Source organism: Hyperolius riggenbachi, chromosome 9, assembly GCF_040937935.1.
Source record: "Hyperolius riggenbachi isolate aHypRig1 chromosome 9, aHypRig1.pri, whole genome shotgun sequence".
Taxonomy (NCBI): Eukaryota; Metazoa; Chordata; class Amphibia; order Anura; family Hyperoliidae; genus Hyperolius; species Hyperolius riggenbachi.
Genome location: NC_090654.1, coordinates 195,043,507 through 195,065,142, shown reverse-complemented (window position 1 = coordinate 195,065,142; position 21,636 = coordinate 195,043,507). Strand labels below are relative to the sequence as shown.

Genomic DNA, 21,636 nt, shown 5'->3' with positions numbered 1-21,636 from the left:
AATTATTCTGTCAATGATGGCATGCTGTCCAGGCCCAGATGCAGCAAAACATGCCCAAATCAGAACACCACCATGTTTCACAGATAGTATAAGGTTATTATGCTGGAATGCAATGTTATGTTCCTCATCTAAAATGTGCCAAAGACGAAAAATACTCAAAGTTTTATACCTACCTGAGGCTTCCACCAGACCCATCTGCACTGATCGCTCCCACGCCGCCGTCCTCAGTCCAGCTGTGGTACCGGGTCCTGTGACTTCGGCCAGTCTGAGCAAGCACAGTGCGCTCTCTCCATCTCTCTCCAGCGGAGAATAGTACTGCGCAGTTTTTTTCCGCTTTTTTTTAATGCATTTTGTATTATTCAGCGACAACTTGGATGAGAGTTGCATTAATCTGTAACCAAGGATTTTTACATTTTGGCTAAGTTTGCAGGCTTTTGATGGGTAGACCAGTTATGTGGATTATATGAATTTTCCAGGTATAACTGTGAAGATGAGAGGTGTTACCTGGATTTGGCAAGGCTTCGCGGAGTTCACTACATGACATGGGAGAATGCCAACAAGGTTTTTCCTGAGGATAAGGTAAATCCAGGACTGGCTGTGACATTTACACAATGTAGGAGGACTAGACAGTGCAGTTTGGGGGTGTCAGTTTGTGGAATCTCAGTGCCTGTGGGGAGTCAGTGCAGCCTGTGAGGTGTCAGTGTAGTCCGGGGGGGGGAGGGGGGGGTGCAACCAGGCAATTTGCTGTTTAAAAGTAAATAAATATGGAATACTTCTCTCTCCAGGTGTCCTTTAAATAACAGAAAAATCCCTTGTGATGTATAGATTTTTAACTGAGTAGGCATCTTCTTCTTTCCCCAATATGAGTGAAATCTCTCCCTAAAGCCCCCCTCCAGCTGATTGCGCTCCTTACTCCATATGGCATGCATTATCACACGGTTTCATATATCCCATATTTCTGTCTCCACCTTCTTGCCCTCCCCTCTAGAGTCAGTACCCTGCACTTCTGAGAGGGCTTATGGCCCTGCCTGCAGTTCATATTCTTGGTTCATTTAGTGGTAAGGCTTGGGACCAGGGCTGCTATTCCCTCCCTCTGATGGGATCGCTTTTCCTCAACTAAAGTGGTATTTTTATGTTGGTCTAGCAATCAGCAGATTGTTTAGTGAAGTTACATTATTCCTGTGTACATGATTACTTGTTATCTCATGTAATGACATATCTTGTTATACCGTCCTATGAAGGGACATCACCCGACTTTGGGAGAGCACCCGAAATTCACCAACTATGCGTTTGATGTGGAAGAATTTATGCGATTGGTGGGCTCGGCGGCAGATTACGTTTCTCATCACCCAAAGTGGCCATTTCGAAAGCAACATGATGAACTTTAACCACTGACATTGTCAATTTTAAGAAAGCAAGTCTGTTATTTTATTTAACGGTAACTTATTTATTTATATGTGTTCTAAATGTTCCGTTATTGAATTGAATTCTATATCGTGGGAATTTTTTTTTCTTTTTTACCTTTATGCCTTGCCACCATCCCAAACCTTCCTTCGGCTCGCTCATACAGAGCAAGCTGCTGGTGACTTGAACTGCTGCTTCCCAGATGCTGTGATGTAAACAGCTGAAAGGCCTTATTGCATAACTGAAATGTAATAAGCCACCTTTATGAAGAAGTTCTGAATTTTGGCAGTGAATCAGTTCTGCTAGTAAGGTGTTTATTTATCCGTATGCGTCGGATAACCATGTTTAAAGGGTACCTTCCCCCCCAAAAACACACACGTGAGCTTGACACTTGTGGCAGCGAGGATAGGTAGAAATGCTTACGTGCATGTATTGTATACTGTATCTACTTATTGTCTGCATGGGGGCCACAGCGGTACAATGAGGGACGGCTAATGGGCAGCTTTTGGCCTATGTTTTAGGGGCCAAAGGATCGGGGATGAGCTTATCTGTGGGTGGGCCTATGCAGGAGTATGTATGGTAGTTTCTTCAGGGTTAACATGGTTCTTGGTTACAGCTGATGGTTAATAGACTGGCAGTCTGTTGACCGGAAGTGTGGCAAGCCTTGAAGGTGCACATTTGAACTGGGCATACACAGGTTCATGCACTTGCAGTGCAGGGGAATGAGTACATTTTGAACTGGGTATGTGCAAGTTTACAAGTTGTGCATCAGCGCTTTCTTTTACTGGGCATATGCAGTTTATGAACCCATGTGTGCCCAGTTCAAATAAGCTCCTTTGTAGCCCGCAGGCATTGATGGTCGACTGGCTGCCATTCGAATAATTCTTGGCAGCTGTAATGGGGAATGGAGGACCCTGAAGCCCACATATTCCTGTGACTACTTTATATAAGGTAGAGCAACGCCATGCAAAACACATATTAGAATGTTATTTTGTTTTCTGGTTTGCTTTTAAAAAAAACAATATATACATTTTTAATCAGGAAAATGTTAAACATCATGAATTAAATGTATATGTATGTTAGAGATCTACCTGATGGTTTGACTGGCAAGTTTTGTAATTCACTCCATAGGGAACAGTATGGGGTAGTTATCAGACACCCATGCTTTTCTCTTGTGATGCCAGACACTTTGTCCTTGAGGCCTCGTTCAGACTATATACACTGCTGTGCTCATTTTGGCAGCGTGTATAGTGTGCGACATGTAAGAACGGTAGAAGGGCATAGACAGCACTTCTACTGTTCCCTCCGTGTGCGCTGCGCAGCAGCGCGATGCGCTATTGCACTGCTGCATGCATTTTTTCGGGCATCGCAGCGGAGATGCATTCTGTAGCATAGATGGTGTGCAATCATACGCGTTGCATTCCGATCGCATGTCCATCTCCACTAAATTATGTGAACGAGGTCTAAAATGTAGGTTTCATGTTTACAGTAGATGATATTCTTATTGTAATAATTTTTGTTTAATGCAAAAAATACAATTTATATGTTTATATGCCGAGACATACATATACATTATATATATATATATATATATTATATATATATATATATATATATATATACAGTGGAGGAAATAATTATTTGACCCCTCACTGATTTTGTAAGTTTGTCCAATGACAAAGAAATGAAAAGTCTCAGAACAGTATCATTTCAATGGTAGGTTTATTTTAACAGTGGCAGATAGCACATCAAAAGGAAAATCGAAAAAATAACCTTAAATAAAAGATAGCACATACACACAGAGGTTAGATTTTTGTTATGCATTTGTGATCGTTTCATTCAAAAATCTACTATCCGGACTCGGGTCCCACAATTTTGCTTGGTGATTAATTTTGATGGATCACTAGACAAGGAACATATTGTTTTTTATTGTTCTTGTCACAGATGTTAATTACACTCGTCATCCCTCTTTCCACTTCCAAGTGCAGAACAGGCTACTAACTTGTAGATGTACACAGTCTCTGTACAGGGCTCATTTCAAGAGCTGCTGCTTTAACAATCACTTAGCGATTGTTTAGCTTCTATACCTAGGTTAAAGTGAACCTGTAATAAAACAAAGGTAAATGTTAGATACGTACCTTAGTAGGACGTCCAGAGGCTCCCTGATTCATGCACAACCTCACTGTTCCTTTTCAACAAGAGCTTGTCAGGTATGTTCTTGTGCCATGCTCCCCTCCCTCCGTGTACAAGCTTTATGACATCAACTTCCCTTAAAGGAGTTATCAGGCGTTTTTAAAGAAAATAAGTGCTATTTACCCGTGGTTTCGTCCAGCTCCAAGCTCCCAGCGTGTACCTCGCCTCAGCAGCCCTGCCATCAGCCGTTCGCCACTGTTGCCTCCCGGTCCCTGGCGATGACGTCAGGCCGACTGTGCCTGCTCGAACGGCGCTGTCAATCACCGCCACGTGGACCGGAACGTACTGCGCAGTAGTTCTGCGCATGCGCAGTATGCTCTGGTCCACGTGGCGGTGATTGACAGCGCCACTCGCGCAGGCGCAGTACAGGCAAATCTGGAGGTTGTCCTAATGTCATTGCCGGAGACCGGGAGGCAGCGGCGACGAACAGCTGACGGCAGAGCTGCGGCGAGGGACAGGCTGGGAGCTTGGGGCTGGACAAAGCCCCGGGTAAGTAGCACTCCCTTTCTTTAAAAACGTCTGATATTCCTCTTCTTGTAATTTTTTGCTTAACTGCTGTTAATTGTGCCAAATAAAGAGATTTTTGACACCTAAAAACGTCTGATAACTCCTTTAAGCCTCATGCATGCTAGATACAACTCGGCTGGAGCAGCTGACAATGACTGCCTCTGCCAAGAATCTAGCGTGTGTACAGTGATCCTCGATGCTTGCTGACGGCTCGGCCTGTGATCAGGCTGGCGTATCGATTAGACCAAGACCATTGTTCTCCGCACTCACTCAGCTTCCACGTGTCGTTACACCTGCATCACTCCATCGTTCTTCCATCCCCCAGCATAGCAACAGAACAAGTCACTAGCCTGAAGGCTAACGATGCATCTGTACAGCCTCAGCCTTGCAATGTCGGCCAAGGAATCAGGTCGCAATGCCGATTTTAGTCTGCTCATTCCAAACTGACTCCAGCGTGCCAGTCATAGTCGGACCTTTTATTTGTAGGTCTTAGAGCTGTGACCCACTGCCATAGCTTTTAGAAAAGCGCAAAAATGCTTTCGCTTTCTTAATTTCGGAAGTCCCACACATTTTAATTGCAATTCCCTGGAGTGATTTAGCTCTGCAGCCAGCTGGCTTTGGGATTGCCCCCAAAATGCTGCAGGCAGCGCTCCATGATCGCTCTGTGATCACAATGCTTCAAGTGGAATCACCCCCATAGGCTTCCACAGTTGAAGCTCTCTGCTGATAGGCATTCGCTGGAAAAGCACTGGGTCCTAGCCCTTATGCCTGTAAGTTAAGAAAATGATTAACAGTGCAGGTGGATGCTGAGGAAAAAGTGCTGCAAAGAGCAGTGGCATTTAACTGTGAAGAATTTGAACATGCGGTCATGGGCTGCACCTTTTCTCAGTACCTGATTGGTTGTTTGAAATTAACCCAGCAATGCTTTATTACACCTTTTGCTTTGATAAACCACATGCGCGGTTGGCTCATTCTGTGATCTCCAAGTGTGTGTCACACGCACAGATCTGTGGCAGCATCAAATCTGCGACAGTTGCTGCTAATGTTATCCATTGCAGCTTACAGCTATCGTATGTCACATCAGTAGAACCTTGTAGCTGTATACAGAAATCATTACAAATTTAAGCTTTGAAATTGGTGGTCTGACATAGCCCTAATTAGGAAGACTGAAAAAAAGGAAGAGGCAAAGATTCACGCCAGTGTAAAATATGAGCCTTTAACACTCACCATTCACCTCGGTCAGAAGGAACACACACCCGCCGGGGGTCAGCCAGTCATCGGGAAATCAAACGCTGTTACTTCTCCACAACCAATCTAGCCCTTGCAGCCGAGAGTTCGGTCAGAAATCGATTGAAAGAAAGGCCATGTTGCAGTATCAGTTCTACTCCGATTCGATAATATGATTGGATCAAAAGGTTGATCACCCCATTTGTTGGAAATTTTGAAACTTTATTATTCAAGTGCCAATTATTTTCACTGTTAAGTGTACAGCGGTTGCAGTGTTTATCCTGTTTATAAATGCAAACTCAATAAGGTATATAGAGTGAGGTAAAGTGTGGCAGATCCTAGCAGCCAGTCGGCAATCATTTGCTGTTGTCCAGGGCAATACTCTGGCCTTTCTACATGTATAGATTAACTGGCTCCCATTACTTGGCAATAGAAAGAGATTAGATTGTGAACCCTTCTGGAGAACAGGAATATATATGACTGTGAAGCACTGTGTAATATGTTGACACAACACTGATGTTCCTGTGTTGATAATAAAGAAGGTCTTTAGGCTCGTACACATGCTTGACTAAAGTAGGCTGAGGCGGCCGATAACGACCTCCTCGGCCGATAATAAGGCATGTGTATAGTGACTCCCAAACCGCAAGGAATCTGCCCGGGGGATCAACTCACCCCCACGACGCCCGATCCTATTGTCTGTGCCACTCCCCTTCACCACGTGGCATCATGCACGTGCTGTTCCATCGTTTCTCCGCTTGCCCACATAGCATTACAGCGCGTCGTCAGCTGCACAACTAACTCGTATCTGTGCAGCCTGGCCCAGTGATGTCACCCAAGGGGATCGGGTCCTGATCCCTGACGGGCGACATCCATCAAAGGTATGTACACAGACCTTGTGTAGCTGACTTTGTTAATTGTGTCTACAGGTCCACTTTCACACTATGCCCTGTGCTGAGAGAGATTGAGTGCTATATTCCTTCTTTGTGCTGGAACTTGCTGACACTGTAAGAACAAGTATTATATAATTCTAACAATTTTGGCTGTTTTAAACTGCTGAAGGCTAATATGTGATTGGTGTCTGTGGGTGGTTTGTTTGCACATAATGCCTATTCTTTGCACTTCTTTGAAGTGAACCATGGCCAAACATGACAATACCCAATGAAGGAAAGGCTGCATGCTATGCAGCTTTATCATCCTTTCAGCAGCACTTGTTTTGAAACATGAATGTGCAGACAGCTGTCACAGGTTCAAGAGCGTCTTCATTTTGGTACACAGAGTAGGACCACATTCGTAAATCTTAAGCATGCCTGGAGCCGGGAAATTTGGGCCCACTTGTCCATAAGTGTATGACCAGGTGAGCAGTAGGGACTGTAGCTTTGTGAGTGTGGTGATAGCCCCTGCCTGCCCACCTTACTATAAGTTAGCCTGTGCTGCAGTCCAGAGGTTGCTGTATGGTCAGGTGGGCACGGAGGGGCATAGCCCTGGTAGTTTCCTGTAACCTTTTTAAATGAAGACCAGGCAGTAAAAAGTTTTTCAGCTTCGTTCTTTAAAACAAGCACTGTAGAAAGGAGGGTAAGTCTGCAAAAGTCAACTTTGCTTTTGTGGGCACAAACAATGAAGTAAGTTCACTTTCACGGGGCCAAATATGTCTTATCTCTACATTTGTGTTTTTATGACTATGGTTTTATAGGATGAATATTTGATACACCATTTATAAATTCCTGGATTTCTGATTTTTGCTAAAATTGTATTATGTATGTTGTCTTTCTTAAGGTCCCGACAAAATCTGTTTCTACTAAATAAATAAAAACTTTGATTAAGCATCTGGTGTTATTTTTTGAGGTTTGAGAAGATGAGCCTCAGGCACAAATAAAGTACCGGTATTTTATATTGGGTAATATTTGTAGTTACTTGTGGGCAGTGTTCCTGTGAGCCAAGAGACAGAGGGCCATATTACACCTGAGTTTTCTCCCAAAAGATAATTTTTCATCTTTAATTAAAAAATAACTTTCCAGCACTTTTCAACTAAAAAAGTAGGTGAAAAAGTGTTTTATTTTGTTGCTTTCTGGTGGCTTAAAATGCATTTTATTGAGAAGTTTAAAAATATCACCTAGGAGAAAACACAGAAGAAAAAGTTCATTGCATATGGCCCGAGCGTGATGATGTCGCCATATCACTTACCTCTAGATCTCCTGAAACCAGGATCTCTTCCAGAAGATCTCCATGGAAGCAGGCACACTTCTGCCATGTTTATGAGATGGTAAATTTTAGATTATTTTCTAAGGGCTCTTTCACATTACGGCAGACTTTGGCCTCAATTCACTAAGATCATGCTGGAGATAATAAGGCAAGAGAAAACTTACCTCTACACAGTAAGAGAGTTATCTTATCTCTTCATTCCTTACGTTACCTCTTCTGTAGTTAATTTACCTCCTCTGTAGTTAATTTACCTCCTCTGTAGTTAATTTCACACGCAGTTAATGAACAGCCTGTCTTTAACTCTGGAGTTATTTTAAGGATTAAAGAGTTAACTTAAAGTGACTCCGAGCTCAGACTAAAAATAAAATTTGAACTTACCCGGGGCTTTCTCCATCCCAGCCCTGGTCGGGACGTCCCACGCCGGCCTCCTGGCTCTTCTCCCGGCGGCTGTCCGCATAGCGCGTACAGGCCGGTCCCCCGGGCGACACTGGCCAGTGTCGGGCCTTCTCCTTCCTTATACGTCACGAATGACGTCACACGCCGGCAGCAACGCGTCATGACGGCGGCCGGCGTGACAGCACGGCGCATGCGCGGTTTAATCGCACATGCACCGTGCTGTCAGCCGGCCGCCGTCATGACGCGCGGCGGCCGGCGTGTGACGTCATTCGTGACGTATAAGGAAGGAGAAGGCCCGACACTCGCCAGTGTCGCCCGGGGGACCGGCCTGTACGCGCTATGCGGACAGCCGCCGGGAGAAGAGCCAGGAGGCCGGCGTGGGACGTCCCGACCAGGGCTGGGATGGAGAAAGCCCCGGGTAAGTTAAAATTTTATTTTTAGTCTGAGCTCGGAGTCCCTTTAAAGACAGAAGAGTTAACTTTAGGCTTGCCTGAGGTAAAATGTTCCCTGAATACTACATGCCTTATCACCATGGTAACAACTCTAGAAGAGTTATTAAAGACAGGAGATAAGCTTAGTGAATTGAGGCCTTTGTGTGTTAACGCAAACGGCAGCCGTTTGCGTTAACCAAGGTAAGATGAAAGTCCATAGACTTTCATTTTACCTTTCACACTCGACGCTGCGTTTCGATGCGTTGCGGTTCCGACGCACCCGGGTGCAGTTTTTCCTCCAATGCACCCGCGAGCCGGCGTTTTCCGTTGGGTTTAATTACCAGCTACCGCCGCTGATTGCGTTGCACCGCAGATACCCGACGACACGCCGCAGGCAGACAACGCGTGCAGGAGAACGGTTGTCTGATGTGAAAGAGCCCTAATTAACCACTTGAGGACCACAGTCTTTTCGCCCCTTAAGGACCAGAGCCTTTTTTTTCCATTCAGACTACTGCAGCTTTCACGGTTTATTGCTCGCTCATACAACCTACCACCTAAATGAATTTTACCTCCTTTTCTTGTCACTAATACAGCTTTCTTTTGGTGCTATTTGATTGCTGCTGCGAGTTTTACTTTTTATTATATTCATCAAAAAAGACATGAATTTTGTCAAAAAAATGACTTTTTTAACTTTCTGTGCTGACATTTTTCAAATAAAGTTAAATTTCCTATACATTTTAGCGCAAAAGTTATTCTGCTACATGTCTTTGATAAAAAAAAAAACATTCAGTGTATATTTATTGGATTGGGTAAAAGTTATAGCGTTTACAAACTATGGTGCCAAAAGTGAATTTTCCCATTTTGAAGCATCTCTGCCTTTTCTAACCACCTGTCATGTTTCATGAGGTGCTAAAATTCCAGGATAGTATAAATACCCCCCAAATGACCCCATTTCGGAAAGAAGAAATCCCAAAGTATTCAGTGAGAGGCATGGTGAGTTCATAGATTTTATTTTTTTGTCACAAGTTAGCGGAAAATGATACTTTGTGACAAAAAAAAAAAAGTTTCCATTTCTTCTAACTTGCGACAAAAAAAAAAATGAAATCTGCCACGGACTCACTATGCTCCTCTCTGAATACCTTGAAGTGTCTACTTTCCAAGATGGGGGTCATTTGTGGGGTGTGTTCACTGTCCTGGCATTTTGGGGGGGCCTAATTGTAAGCACCCCTGTAAAGCCTAAAGATGCTTATTGGACTTTTGGCCCCTTAGCGCAGTTAGGCTGCAAAAAAGTGGTATTGCCGTACTCGGGAGAAGTAGTATAATGTGTTTTGGGGTGTATTTTTACACATACCCATGCTGGGTGGGAGAAATATCTCCGTAAATGACAATTTTTTTTTTTTTTTTTACACACAATTGTCTATTCACATAGATATTTCTCCCACTCACCCCTAAACACATTAAACTACTTCTCCTGAGTACGGCGATACCACATGTGTGGCACTTTTTTGCACCCTAACTGCGCTAAGGGGCCCAAAGTCCAATGAGTACCTTTAGGATTTCACAGGTCATTTTGGTATTCCGTTAGGAGTATGGTAAGTTCATAGAAGATTTTTTTTTTTGTCACAAGTTAGCGGAAATTGATTTTAATTGTGTTTTTCACAAAGTGTCATTTTCCGCTAACTTGTGACAAAAAATAAAATCTTCTATGAACTCACCATACTCCGTACGGTATACCTTTGGGTGTCTTCTTTCTAAAATGGGGTAATTTGTGGGGTTCCTATACTGCCCTGGCATTTTAGGGGCACTAAACCGTGAGTAGTAGTCTTAAAACCAAATGTCGCAAAATGACCTGTGAAATCCTAAAGGTACTCATTGGACTTTGGGCCCCTTAGCGCTGTTAGGGTGCAAAAAAGTGCCACACATGTGGTACCGCCGTACTCAGGAGAAGTAGTATAATGTGTTTTGTGGTGTATTTTTTACACATACAGATGCTGGGTGGGAGAAATATCTCTGTAGATGACAATTGTTTGATTTTTTTTTACACACAATTGTCCATTTACAGAGAGATTTCTCCCACCCAGCATGGGTATGTATAAAAATACACCCCAAAACACATTATACTACTTCTTCTGAGTACGGCGATACCACGTGTGACACTTTTTTGCAACCTAGGTGCGCTAAGGGGCCTAACGTCCTATTCACAGGTCATTTTGAAGCATTTGGATTCTAGACGACTCCTCATGGTTTAGGGCCCCTAAAATGCCAGGGCAGTATAGGAACCCTACAAGTGACCCCATTTTAGAAAGAAGACACCTCAAGGTATTCTGTTAGGAGTATGGTGAATTCATAGAAGATTTTTTTTTTTTTGGCACAAGTTAGCGGAAAATGACACTTTGTGAAAAAAAAAAAAACCAATACAAATCAATTTCCGCTAACTTGTGACAAAAAATAAAATCTTCTATGAACTCATCATACACCTAACAGAATACCTTGGGGTGTCTTTTTTCTAAAATGGAGTCACTTGTGGGGTTCCTATACTGCCCTGGCATTTTACGGGCCCAAAACCGTGAGTAGTCTAGAAACCAAATTTCTCAAAATGACTGTTCAGGGGTATAAGCATCTGCAAATTTTGAGGACAGGTGGTCTATGAGGGGGCAAATTTTGTGGAACCGGTCATAAGCAGGGTGGCCTCTTAGATGACAGGTTGTATTGGGCCTGATCTGATGGATAGGAGTGCTAGGGGGGTGACAGGAGGTCATTGATGGGTGTCTCAGGGGGTGGTTAGAGGGGAAAATAGATGCAATCAATGCACTGGGGAGGTGATCGGAAGGGGGTCTGAGGCTTTGGCCGAGTGATCAAGAGCCCACACGGGGCAAATTAGGGCCTAATCTGATGGGTAGGTGTGCTAGGGGGTGACAGGTGGTGACAGGAGGTGATTGATGGGTGTCTCAAGGTGTGATTAGAGGGGGGAAATGGATGCAAGCAATGCACTGGCGAGGTGATCAGGGCTGGGGTCTGAGGTCGTTCTGAGGGTGTGGGCGGGTGATTGGGTGCCCTAGGGGGTCTAATCTGATGGGTATCAGTGACGGGCTGATTGATGGGTGATCAGTGGGTGATTAGATGGCAGAACAGATGTAAACAATGCACTTTGGAGGTGATCTGAGGGTAGGTCTGGGGCAATCTGATGGTGTGGGTGGGTGATCAGATTGCCCGCAAGGGGCAGGTTAGGGGCTGATTGATGGGTGGCAGTGACAGGGGTTGATTGATGGGTGGCAGTGACAGGGGGTGATTGATAGGTGATTGACAGGTGATCAGTGGGTTATTACAGGGAAGAACAGATGTAAATAATGCACTGGCGAATTGATAAGGGGGGGTCTGAGGACAATCTGAGCGTGTGGGCGGGTGATTGGGTGCCCGCAAGGGGCAGATTAGGGTCTAATCTGATGGGTAACAGTGACAGGTGGTGATAGGGGGTGATTGATGGGTAATTAGTGGGTGTTTAGGGTAGAGAACAGATGTAAACACTGCACTTGGGAGGTGATCTGACGTCGGATCTGCGGGCGATCTATTGGTGTGGGTGGGTGATCAGATTGCCCGCAAGGGGCAGGTTAGGGGCTGATAGATGCATACAGTACACAGGAGGGGGGGGTCTGGGGAGAATCTGAGGGGTGGGGGGTGATCAGGAGGGAGCAGGGGGCAGTTTAGGGTTAAAAAAAATAGCATTGACAGGAAGTGATTGATGGGTGATTAGGGGGGTGATTGGGTGCTAACAGTGGCCTGGGGGGGTGGGCAGGGGGGGGGGGGGGTCTGAGGGGTGCTGTGGGCGATCAGGGGGCAGGGGGGGGGGGAAATCAGTGTGCTTGGGTGCAGACTAGGGTGGCTGCAGCCTGCCCTGGTGGTCCCTCGGACACTGGGACCACCAGGGCAGGAGGCAGCCAGTATAATAGGCTTTGTATACATTACAAAGACTATTATACATATTACATGCGGCGATCCCGGGTGCTAGTAACCCGCCGGCGTTTCCGAACGGCCGGCGGGATACAGCGCGAGGGGGGCGGAGCCAGTCGCCGGCGGCTGATCGGGTCATGAATGACGCGATCGCCGCATAACCACGCGTATTGCGGTCGTTTAGGCCCAGTCTTTGCCGCCGCCCATCGGCTGGGGGCGGTCGGCAAGTGGTTAAAATCTCAGCTTCAGGCAAGTTTGCAAAATCTCCATTTACTATAGTCCAGTTAAAATTAAATCAGCAGTAAGCACCTATGCAGAGCAGCAGGTTTTGACTGATTTTCCATTGCAAATCTGATCAAAGCTGGAGGAACCGGCCCATCTTTGCAAATTTCCCTTTTTCCAATGTTAAAGAAACTCTGTAACAAAAATGTCACCCTTATTCTATCCTATAAGTTCCTATACCTGTTCTAATGTGGTCTGGACTACTGCAGCCTTTTCTAGTTGCACTGTCTCTGTAATATATCTTCTTTTCTTTGTCAAACTGTGTCGACCCAGAGAGGAAGGAGCTGCCTCTGTTGTAATAAATACAAGTTATGCACACCCCCTGCAGGCTCTGTGTGCTTTGTTTACTCCTCACAGACAGCGTCTCTGCTCTCAGTTTCAGCTTGTATGTGATGCAGTTTGTGAGGCTGAGGCGGAGGGAGCTGCCTGTCACATGCTGAAAATCTGTGAGAATCCCAGACTGGAGTGCAGATAATTCACTATGTAATAAAAACTTGCAGTATACTGCAATATATATATATATATATATATATATATATATATATAAGTACAGAGGGGCTGCAGCACACAACAGGAAAACAGTGACAGGGGCTCTTGGTTACGCTTTAACGCGCTTAAGCTCACCAACTGCGCCAAAGTGTCCCCAATCTGGTGAGTCCTACTCTACCATGCAAAATGCCAGTTTTTATAAGCAGTCTAGTGGGAACTAAACCAAAAACCCTAAAATGTCAACTAGATGGGAAAAAAGGAAATTAAAAACACCTCACCCTTCACCTAGCTACCAAACGAACTCTCTTAACATGTGCAAAGCACTCATTTATATACTTAACTGTGCTAGAGGTGGGCGTGGTCATGCAGGCTCACAGGGGAAAATTATAAATAAATTACCAAGGGGTGAGCAGCACAAACCAATTTTTTTTATGCAATTCTATGCAAAGCATGCACGCAGCGCTGGAGGTCCCCAGACTCCATAAGAAATATATAAGTACAGAGGGGCTGCAGCACACAACAGGAAAACAGTGACAGGGGCTCTTGGTTACGCTTTAACGCGCTTAAGCTCACCAACTGCGCCAAAGTGTCCCCAATCTGGTGAGTCCTACTCTACCATGCAAAATGCCAGTTTTTATAAGCAGTCTAGTGGGAACTAAACCAAAAACCCTAAAATGTCAACTAGATGGGAAAAAAGGAAATTAAAAACACCTCACCCTTCACCTAGCTACCAAACGAACTCTCTTAACATGTGCAAAGCACTCATTTATATACTTAACTGTGCTAGAGGTGGGCGTGGTCATGCAGGCTCACAGGGGAAAATTATAAATAAATTACCAAGGGGTGAGCAGCACAAACCAATTTTTTTTATGCAATTCTATGCAAAGCATGCACGCAGCGCTGGAGGTCCCCAGACTCCATAAGAAATATATAAGTACAGAGGGGCTGCAGCACACAACAGGAAAACAGTGACAGGGGCTCTTGGTTACGCTTTAACGCGCTTAAGCTCACCAACTGCGCCAAAGTGTCCTCAATCTGGTGAGTCCTACTCTACCATGCAAAATGCCAGTTTTTATAAGCAGTCTAGTGGGAACTAAACCAAAAACCCTAAAATGTCAACTAGATGGGAAAAAAGGAAATTAAAAACACCTCACCCTTCACCTAGCTACCAAACGAACTCTCTTAACATGTGCAAAGCACTCATTTATATACTTAACTGTGCTAGAGGTGGGCGTGGTCATGCAGGCTCACAGGGGAAAATTATAAATTTGCTGCAGCCCCTCTGTACTTATATATTTCTTATGGAGTCTGGGGACCTCCAGCGCTGCGTGCATGCTTTGCATAGAATTGCATAAAAAAAATTGGTTTGTGCTGCTCACCCCTTGGTAATTTATTTATAATTTTCCCCTGTGAGCCTGCATGACCACGCCCACCTCTAGCACAGTTAAGTATATAAATGAGTGCTTTGCACATGTTAAGAGAGTTCGTTTGGTAGCTAGGTGAAGGGTGAGGTGTTTTTAATTTCCTTTTTTCCCATCTAGTTGACATTTTAGGGTTTTTGGTTTAGTTCCCACTAGACTGCTTATAAAAACTGGCATTTTGCATGGTAGAGTAGGACTCACCAGATTGGGGACACTTTGGCGCAGTTGGTGAGCTTAAGCGCGTTAAAGCGTAACCAAGAGCCCCTGTCACTGTTTTCCTGTTGTGTGCTGCAGCCCCTCTGTACTTATATATTTCTTATGGAGTCTGGGGACCTCCAGCGCTGCGTGCATGCTTTGCATAGAATTGCATAAAAAAAAATTGGTTTGTGCTGCTCACCCCTTGGTAATTTATTTATAATTTTCCCCTGTGAGCCTGCATGACCACGCCCACCTCTAGCACAGTTAAGTATATAAATGAGTGCTTTGCACATGTTAAGAGAGTTCGTTTGGTAGCTAGGTGAAGGGTGAGGTGTTTTTAATTTCCTTTTTTCCCATCTAGTTGACATTTTAGGGTTTTTGGTTTAGTTCCCACTAGACTGCTTATAAAAACTGGCATTTTGCATGGTAGAGTAGGACTCACCAGATTGGGGACACTTTGGCGCAGTTGGTGAGCTTAAGCGCGTTAAAGCGTAACCAAGAGCCCCTGTCACTGTTTTCCTGTTGTGTGCTGCAGCCCCTCTGTACTTATATATTTCTTATGGAGTCTGGGGACCTCCAGCGCTGCGTGCATGCTTTGCATAGAATTGCATAAAAAAAATTGGTTTGTGCTGCTCACCCCTTGGTAATTTATATATATATATATATATATATATATATATATATATATACTGGGGTTGGACAAAATAATGGAAACACCTTGAAAATCAACAAAATATATTTAATACGGTGTAGGTCCACCTTTTGCGGCAATTACAGCCTCAATTCTCTTCTCCGAGGTATTGATTCATACAAATTGTGAATTGTTTCCAAAGGAATTTTAGCCCGTTCTTCAGTTAAAACACCCTCCAGTTATTTTAGAGACGATGGCGGCGGAAATCGACTTCTTAATTGAATCTCTAATAATGACCATAAATGCTCAATAATGTTGAGGTCTGGGGATTGCGTTGGCCAGATGAGATGCTCAACTTCATTCGAATGTTCCTCGTGCTATTCTTTAACAATTCTAGCTGTATGGATTAGGGCATTATCATCTTGAAAGATGGCATTCCCCTCCGGAAACAGTTCTTGAACCATGGGATGAACTTGGTCGCCCAAAATTCCTAAATAGTCATGGCTTTTAATTCTTCGATGAAGGGAAATCATTGGTGAATTTCACAAAAATAGCACCCTAGATCATCACAGAACCCCCACCATGTTTTACAGTTGGGAGAAGGCAGTCTGGAGACAGCCGAAAGAAGCATTTCATCCAAACCTACACTCAGCCAGAGGTCGGAAATAAGGTAAATGATGATTCGTCAGAGAAAATCACATTTTTCCACTGCTCGAGGGACCAATTCTAGTGGTTTCTACACCACTCGCTTTGAAACATTTGTCTTTGAGAGCAGAGGTTTTCTAATTGCAGTTCTTCCGTGGACTCCAGATTTGTGCAGTTCCCAATGAACAGTTTTTGTGGAAACTGGGTTCTCTAGGTGTTTATTCAGCTCTGCAGTTATTTTAGGAGCCGTGGTCTTGCGAGTTTTTCTAACAATTCGATTTGGAGTCCAACGGGCTCTCTCAGACAACTTCGACTTTCGGCTACAACTGTGCTTTGCTGAGTACATTTTTCCTTCTCTTTCAAAGGCAGTCATTACTTTTGAGACAGTCCCTTTTGAAATGCCAAGCATTCGGGCAGTTTCTGTTAAAGTAGTGCCTGCCATACGATCACCAACAATTTGGCCTTTTTGAAAGTCTGAGAGATCTGCCATTTTTATAAATTTTTACCAACTTTTGTTTAAATATCTGTAAAAAACCCCACAATTATTTAAACATATCAAATAACAAAAACAATAAACAAAAAACAATGTAACATGTCATGTTTTGACTGCTTAAAACATGTTCAAAGATTATGATGCCAAAATGTTAGGTGTTTTCATTATTTTGTCCAACCCCTGTACATGCACACATACAGTATTAGTGTATGTGTGTATATACAGTGGGATGCAAAAGTTTGGGAAACCTTGTTAATTGTCATGATTTTCCTGTATAAATCGTTGGTTGTTATGATAAAAAAAAATGTCAGTTAAATATATCATATGGGAGACACACACGGTGATATTTGAGAAGTGAAATGAAGTTTATTTGACTTACAGAGAGTACGCAATAATAGTTGAAATAAAATTAGGCAGGTGCATAAATATGGGCACTTGACTTTTTATTGATTCTAAAACCTTTAGAACTAATTATTGGAACTCAAATTGGCTTGGTAAGCTCAGTGACCCCTGACCTACATACACAGGTGAATCCAATTATGAGAAAGAGTATTTAAGCGGGTCAATGGTAAGTTTCCCTCCTCTTTTAATTTTCTCAGAAGAAAATGTTGCATTGCAACTTTACAATGCAACATCCTACTGTGAACCTAGTTTTTAAACATAAAATCATTTTTAAGAGGAGGATCAATACAATTGTTTTCAATTGTATCTGAGTTTTCAAACTTTTTGAAGAATATTAGAAGTAATAAAAAAAAATATTCACATATTAGTTGCCATTAGTTCTATAAACAAGATGATATTTTAATTTAATGCATTGCAGAGTTCTCCTTTAATGGCACCTGAAGTATACATTCACAACCAATTACAGTTCACTTTACTGAAACTAGATTGGCTAATGGATGATAAGGGTGCCGCTTAGCACTTTGCCGCCAACACTTTTATTAAATAATCTTGATTAATGTGTAAAAAGACTTCACTCTGCGGAATTTCCCAGCAGGCCCTGTGAAGCCATGACAGATTGTGGTCAGTCGCTAACCTGATTCATTCTCACATTTGTAAGAATTTCCTGTGCAGTTCCATGCTGGGAGTCCCCACTCCTGATCAATCATGCATTCGCTGTTTGGGGACAGAGATCTGTAGCTGGCACTGGCTGCACGGAAACCAGGTCAGCAGAAAACACTGCGTATACCTCAGGTGAGCATCCATCAATGCCTGGCTGTAATCATGCCCTGGAATCTTATCCTCTCTCTTCTTTCAGCTGTATTTCTATTGTAGAAGAATAAGCTGACCAGCCACAACATTAAATCCAACTGCATAATATTGTGCCGATGTCCTTTGTGACACCAAAACAGCTGAGGGCGTGGACTCCACCACGAGACCTCTGACAGTGTCCTGTGGTAGAGATAATACATGAGATGCAGATGCTGTATTTGCTTGGCTCCATTCCAAGCTGCATGCAAAGCTGAAATATTTGCATCTTATTTGGTATCCAGTGGCAGATCAGGGTCATCCACCAGGCAACCTAGGCGCCTGGGGCCTAATGGGTGTCAAGGGGCCCACCAGCCACCTTCTCTGACCTCTCTCCACTATAGCTTACCAAAAAGACCACAAGGGGGCCCCAAACATACCTCTTTGCCTAGGGTCCCATTACATCTTAATCCATCTCTGTCCAGTGGCAGTGCTACACTGGGGCACTGGCACCCCCAGGAATAACTGTGCCCCCCTCTCGGTAACATACATGTAACTGTTTACAGGCATAAACTGATCAGGATAAGAGTATGTAAAAAAAACTCTCCATGTCTATGTAGGCGTTAAAGAACAGCTGAAGTGAGAGGAATATGGAGGCTGCCATATTTATTTCCTTTTAAGCAATGCCAGTTGCCTGGCAGCCCTGCTGATTCTCTGCCTCTAATACTTTTAGCCATAGCCCCTGAACAAGCATGAGGAGATCAGGTGTTTCTAACATTATTGTCAGATCTGACAAGATTAGCTGCATGCTTGTTTCTGTTGTTTTTCAGACACTGCTGTAGCCAAATAGATCATCAGAACTGCCAGGCGTCTGGTATTTTTTGAAATAAAATAAATATGGCAGTCTCCATATTCCTCTCACTTCAGTTGGAATTCCTAAGCAAAACATGTAATTTTATCTTCCACACCTTGCTGGTCCTATATACCGTCATTAGTTTTATTTCATAAAAATATTTAAAGTGTACCAGAGATCAGTCATACTTACCGCTTTATACATACCTATGGCCTCCTCTAGCCCCATCCGCACTGCTGTCCTCCGCTTCCTCCAGCTCCGGTATCGGGTCCCGTTAGTTCGGCCCGTCGGGGCCAGTCTGCACAAGAGGAAGTGCACTCTACGTATCTCTCCAGCGATAAATATTAAACTGCCCCATTGCGCTACTCCGGAGACGGGGGAGGAGCAGGCCCCCACAGTCAATATAGTTACTTTGCTTAGTTTGAGATGGTTTAATAAATCTTAAAGGGAAGGTTCAGGGAGGGTGGCTAAAAAATAAAAATCAATTTCCACTTACCTGGGGCTTCCTCCAGCCCGTGGCAAGCAGGAGGTGCCCTCGCCGCCGCTCCGCAGGCTCCCGGTGGCCGACCCGACCTGGCCAGGCCGGCTGCTAGGTCGGGCTCTTCTGCGCTCCAAGGCCCGGCACTTCTGCGTCCTACGCCGGCGCGCTGACGTCATCGGACGTCCGCCGGGCTGTACTGCGCAGGCCACCGGTGTGGGGCGCAGAAGTGCCGGGCCTTGGAGCGCAGAAGAGCCCGACCTGGCAGCCGGCCTGGCCAGGTCGGGTACCGGGAGCCTGCGGAGCGGCAGCGAGGGCACCTCCTGCCTGCCACGGGCTGGAGGAAGCCCCAGGTAAGTGGAAATTGATTTGTATTTTTTAACCACCCTCCCTGAACCTTCCCTTTAATAAACAATGTGAAACGCTACTTAACCAGCTGAGCGGTCTGGACGAGCTCAGCTCGTCCAACACCGCCAGCGGCTGCCGCTCAGGCCCTGCTGGGCCGATTTGAATGAAATAAAAAGCAGCACACGCAGCCGGCACTTTGCCAGCCGCGTGTGCTGCCTGATCGCCGCCGCTCTGCGGCGATTCGCCGCGAGCAGCGGCGAAAGAGGGTCCCCCCAGCCGCCTGAGCCCAGCGTAGCCGGAACAAAAAGTTCCGGCCAGCGCTAAGGGCTGGATCGGAGGCGGCTGACGTCAGGACGTCGGCTGACGTCGATGACGTCACTCCGCTCGTCGCTATGGCGACGATATAAGCAAAACAAGGAAGGCCGCTCATTGCGGCCTTCCTTGTTTATTCTGGGCGCCGGAGGCGATCGGAAGATCGCCTCCGGAGCGCCCTCTAGTGGGCTTTCATGCAGCCAACTTTCAGTTGGCTGCATGAAATAGTTTTTTTTTTATTTAAAAAAAACCCTCCCGCAGCCACCCTGGCGATTTAATCAGAACGCCAGGGTGGTTAAACTACATTTTAGATTTTAGCCCCTTATATGATTGAGCTGGACACCCCTGGTTTAAAAGGAAATAAATGTCAGCCTCCATATATCTCTCCCTTCAGGTGTGCTTTTATTAATTCAAACTTGTCCCTGACCCAGAAGAGCTTACACTGTACTGTACCTATTACAAACAGGCACATGTACTCCGCTTTGGGTGGTGTGCAGTTTGCAGAGTGATCCAGTGATATGTGTGATGGAGAGAGGTAGGAAGGAGTTCTGTTGTAAACACATTGTGAAAAGCAGACGTGTTCATAATTCTCTTCATGCCAGGCTTGTATGTATTTCAGGGGAGAGCTGCACCAATTAGCTGCAGAGATGATGTTGTCCTGAAAAGCCATTTTATGAAGCGATGGCCTATTCCTGGCCATTAGGCCTGGTGCTCAGAGTGAGGGAAATAAATTCTTTCATTAGACTTTTAAAGCGAGTGAGATCCATCCCAGAGAGAGATGATTCTCAGTTTTTCTTAGCAGGAGGCCAGGCAATGAGTTTTCCACCTGCACAACGATGCGCCGGCTTGTCTTCCATGGAATACGAAGCGCAGGGTTAATCTCTCGGCGTTAAATGCCAGCCTGGCTGGGTGCATTGGAAGCTGCATCTATTTGGGTCAGTGGCATTTTATTACTTTCGCCATAGGAAAACTTTATGTACTGTATATATAAATATTGTTATAGATTTTCTCTCCTCCTGGTCTATCTGACACCTAACCCATCACTCTCTTTCTGTATTTATGATTTCCTCATACTTTCCATATCACTTCCTTCTCTTCCCCAATATCCCCCCCCCCCCCCTCTTCTTTATTCCTTCTTTTTAAATCGGTGCTCCCCCATCTTCATTTCTCATTTTATCTCATTGTCCACACATTCCTCCCCCCCCCCCCCCTCCTTTTCCACCATAGCAATCTTTTTTTTCCACTTTGCCTTGTACCTCTACATTTCTTACCTTCTTTATCCTCCACTCTTTCCTTTTTTCTTTACACCTCGTTTATTCATCCTCTTCACTGCTCCCTTTACCCTTCCATTTTTTTAGTTTCTCTTTACATGTAGATCAAGTCCCTCCAAACACCACCTTCCTTTCTCCCTCTGCCCCCTCCCCTCCATGCTTCCCTGACTGGACAACTATCAAAGTTAGCTAAAATTCTAAAAGCCACAGATATTTCCAGTAAATACTAGCAAATAGCAATACAAAGGCTATTTTTCATCTTTTCATTTGTGTGATAAAAAATGACAGAGAAGAGTTCTCCCTGTGGGCTTGTTCTCCCTGTGGGCTATGGAGGGCTGTGTCCAGCACATGGCGCGTTGAGATGCTCCACCCCCATCACACTGCAACGCAAAAATCTTCATTCATATGACCCTGCAGCAGAGTGCACTGACCGGGTCATATGCATAGCGCCATCCTCCCCCCTTCCCACCTACACGCCCCGTTAAGTGTGCTAGGCCCCATTGCTTTGCATTGTAGTTGCGTTAACCTGTGGTCAAACAAGGTAACACGGGGGCGCGGCCTGAACCTAACGGCGTGCGGACGTGCTGCGACAGAGCTCCCGTCCACCAACATCCTGAAACCCATTTTAACAGCGGCGGATTCTTTCCTTCTTGATCGCTCTGCACCCTGTAAGCTCCCCTGACCCTGCAGGAGCGCAGCATGGCTACTTCCCGGCCGTCAGA

General features: G+C 44.8%; 1 protein-coding gene across 2 annotated transcripts in view; it reads left to right on the top strand.

Moving 5' to 3' along the window:
* Positions 1-1,492, top strand: part of EOGT (EGF domain specific O-linked N-acetylglucosamine transferase) — a 185,136-nt gene extending 183,644 nt beyond the window's left edge. For both annotated transcript variants that reach the window (XM_068253834.1, XM_068253833.1), the window contains exons 15-16: positions 477-579; positions 1,242-1,492. In XM_068253834.1, coding sequence (XP_068109935.1) covers positions 477-579; positions 1,242-1,388 — 250 coding nt within the window. In that variant the 3' untranslated portion in view covers positions 1,389-1,492. The remainder of the gene's footprint in view (positions 1-476; positions 580-1,241) is intronic.
* Positions 1,493-21,636: the final 20,144 nt, after the last annotated feature.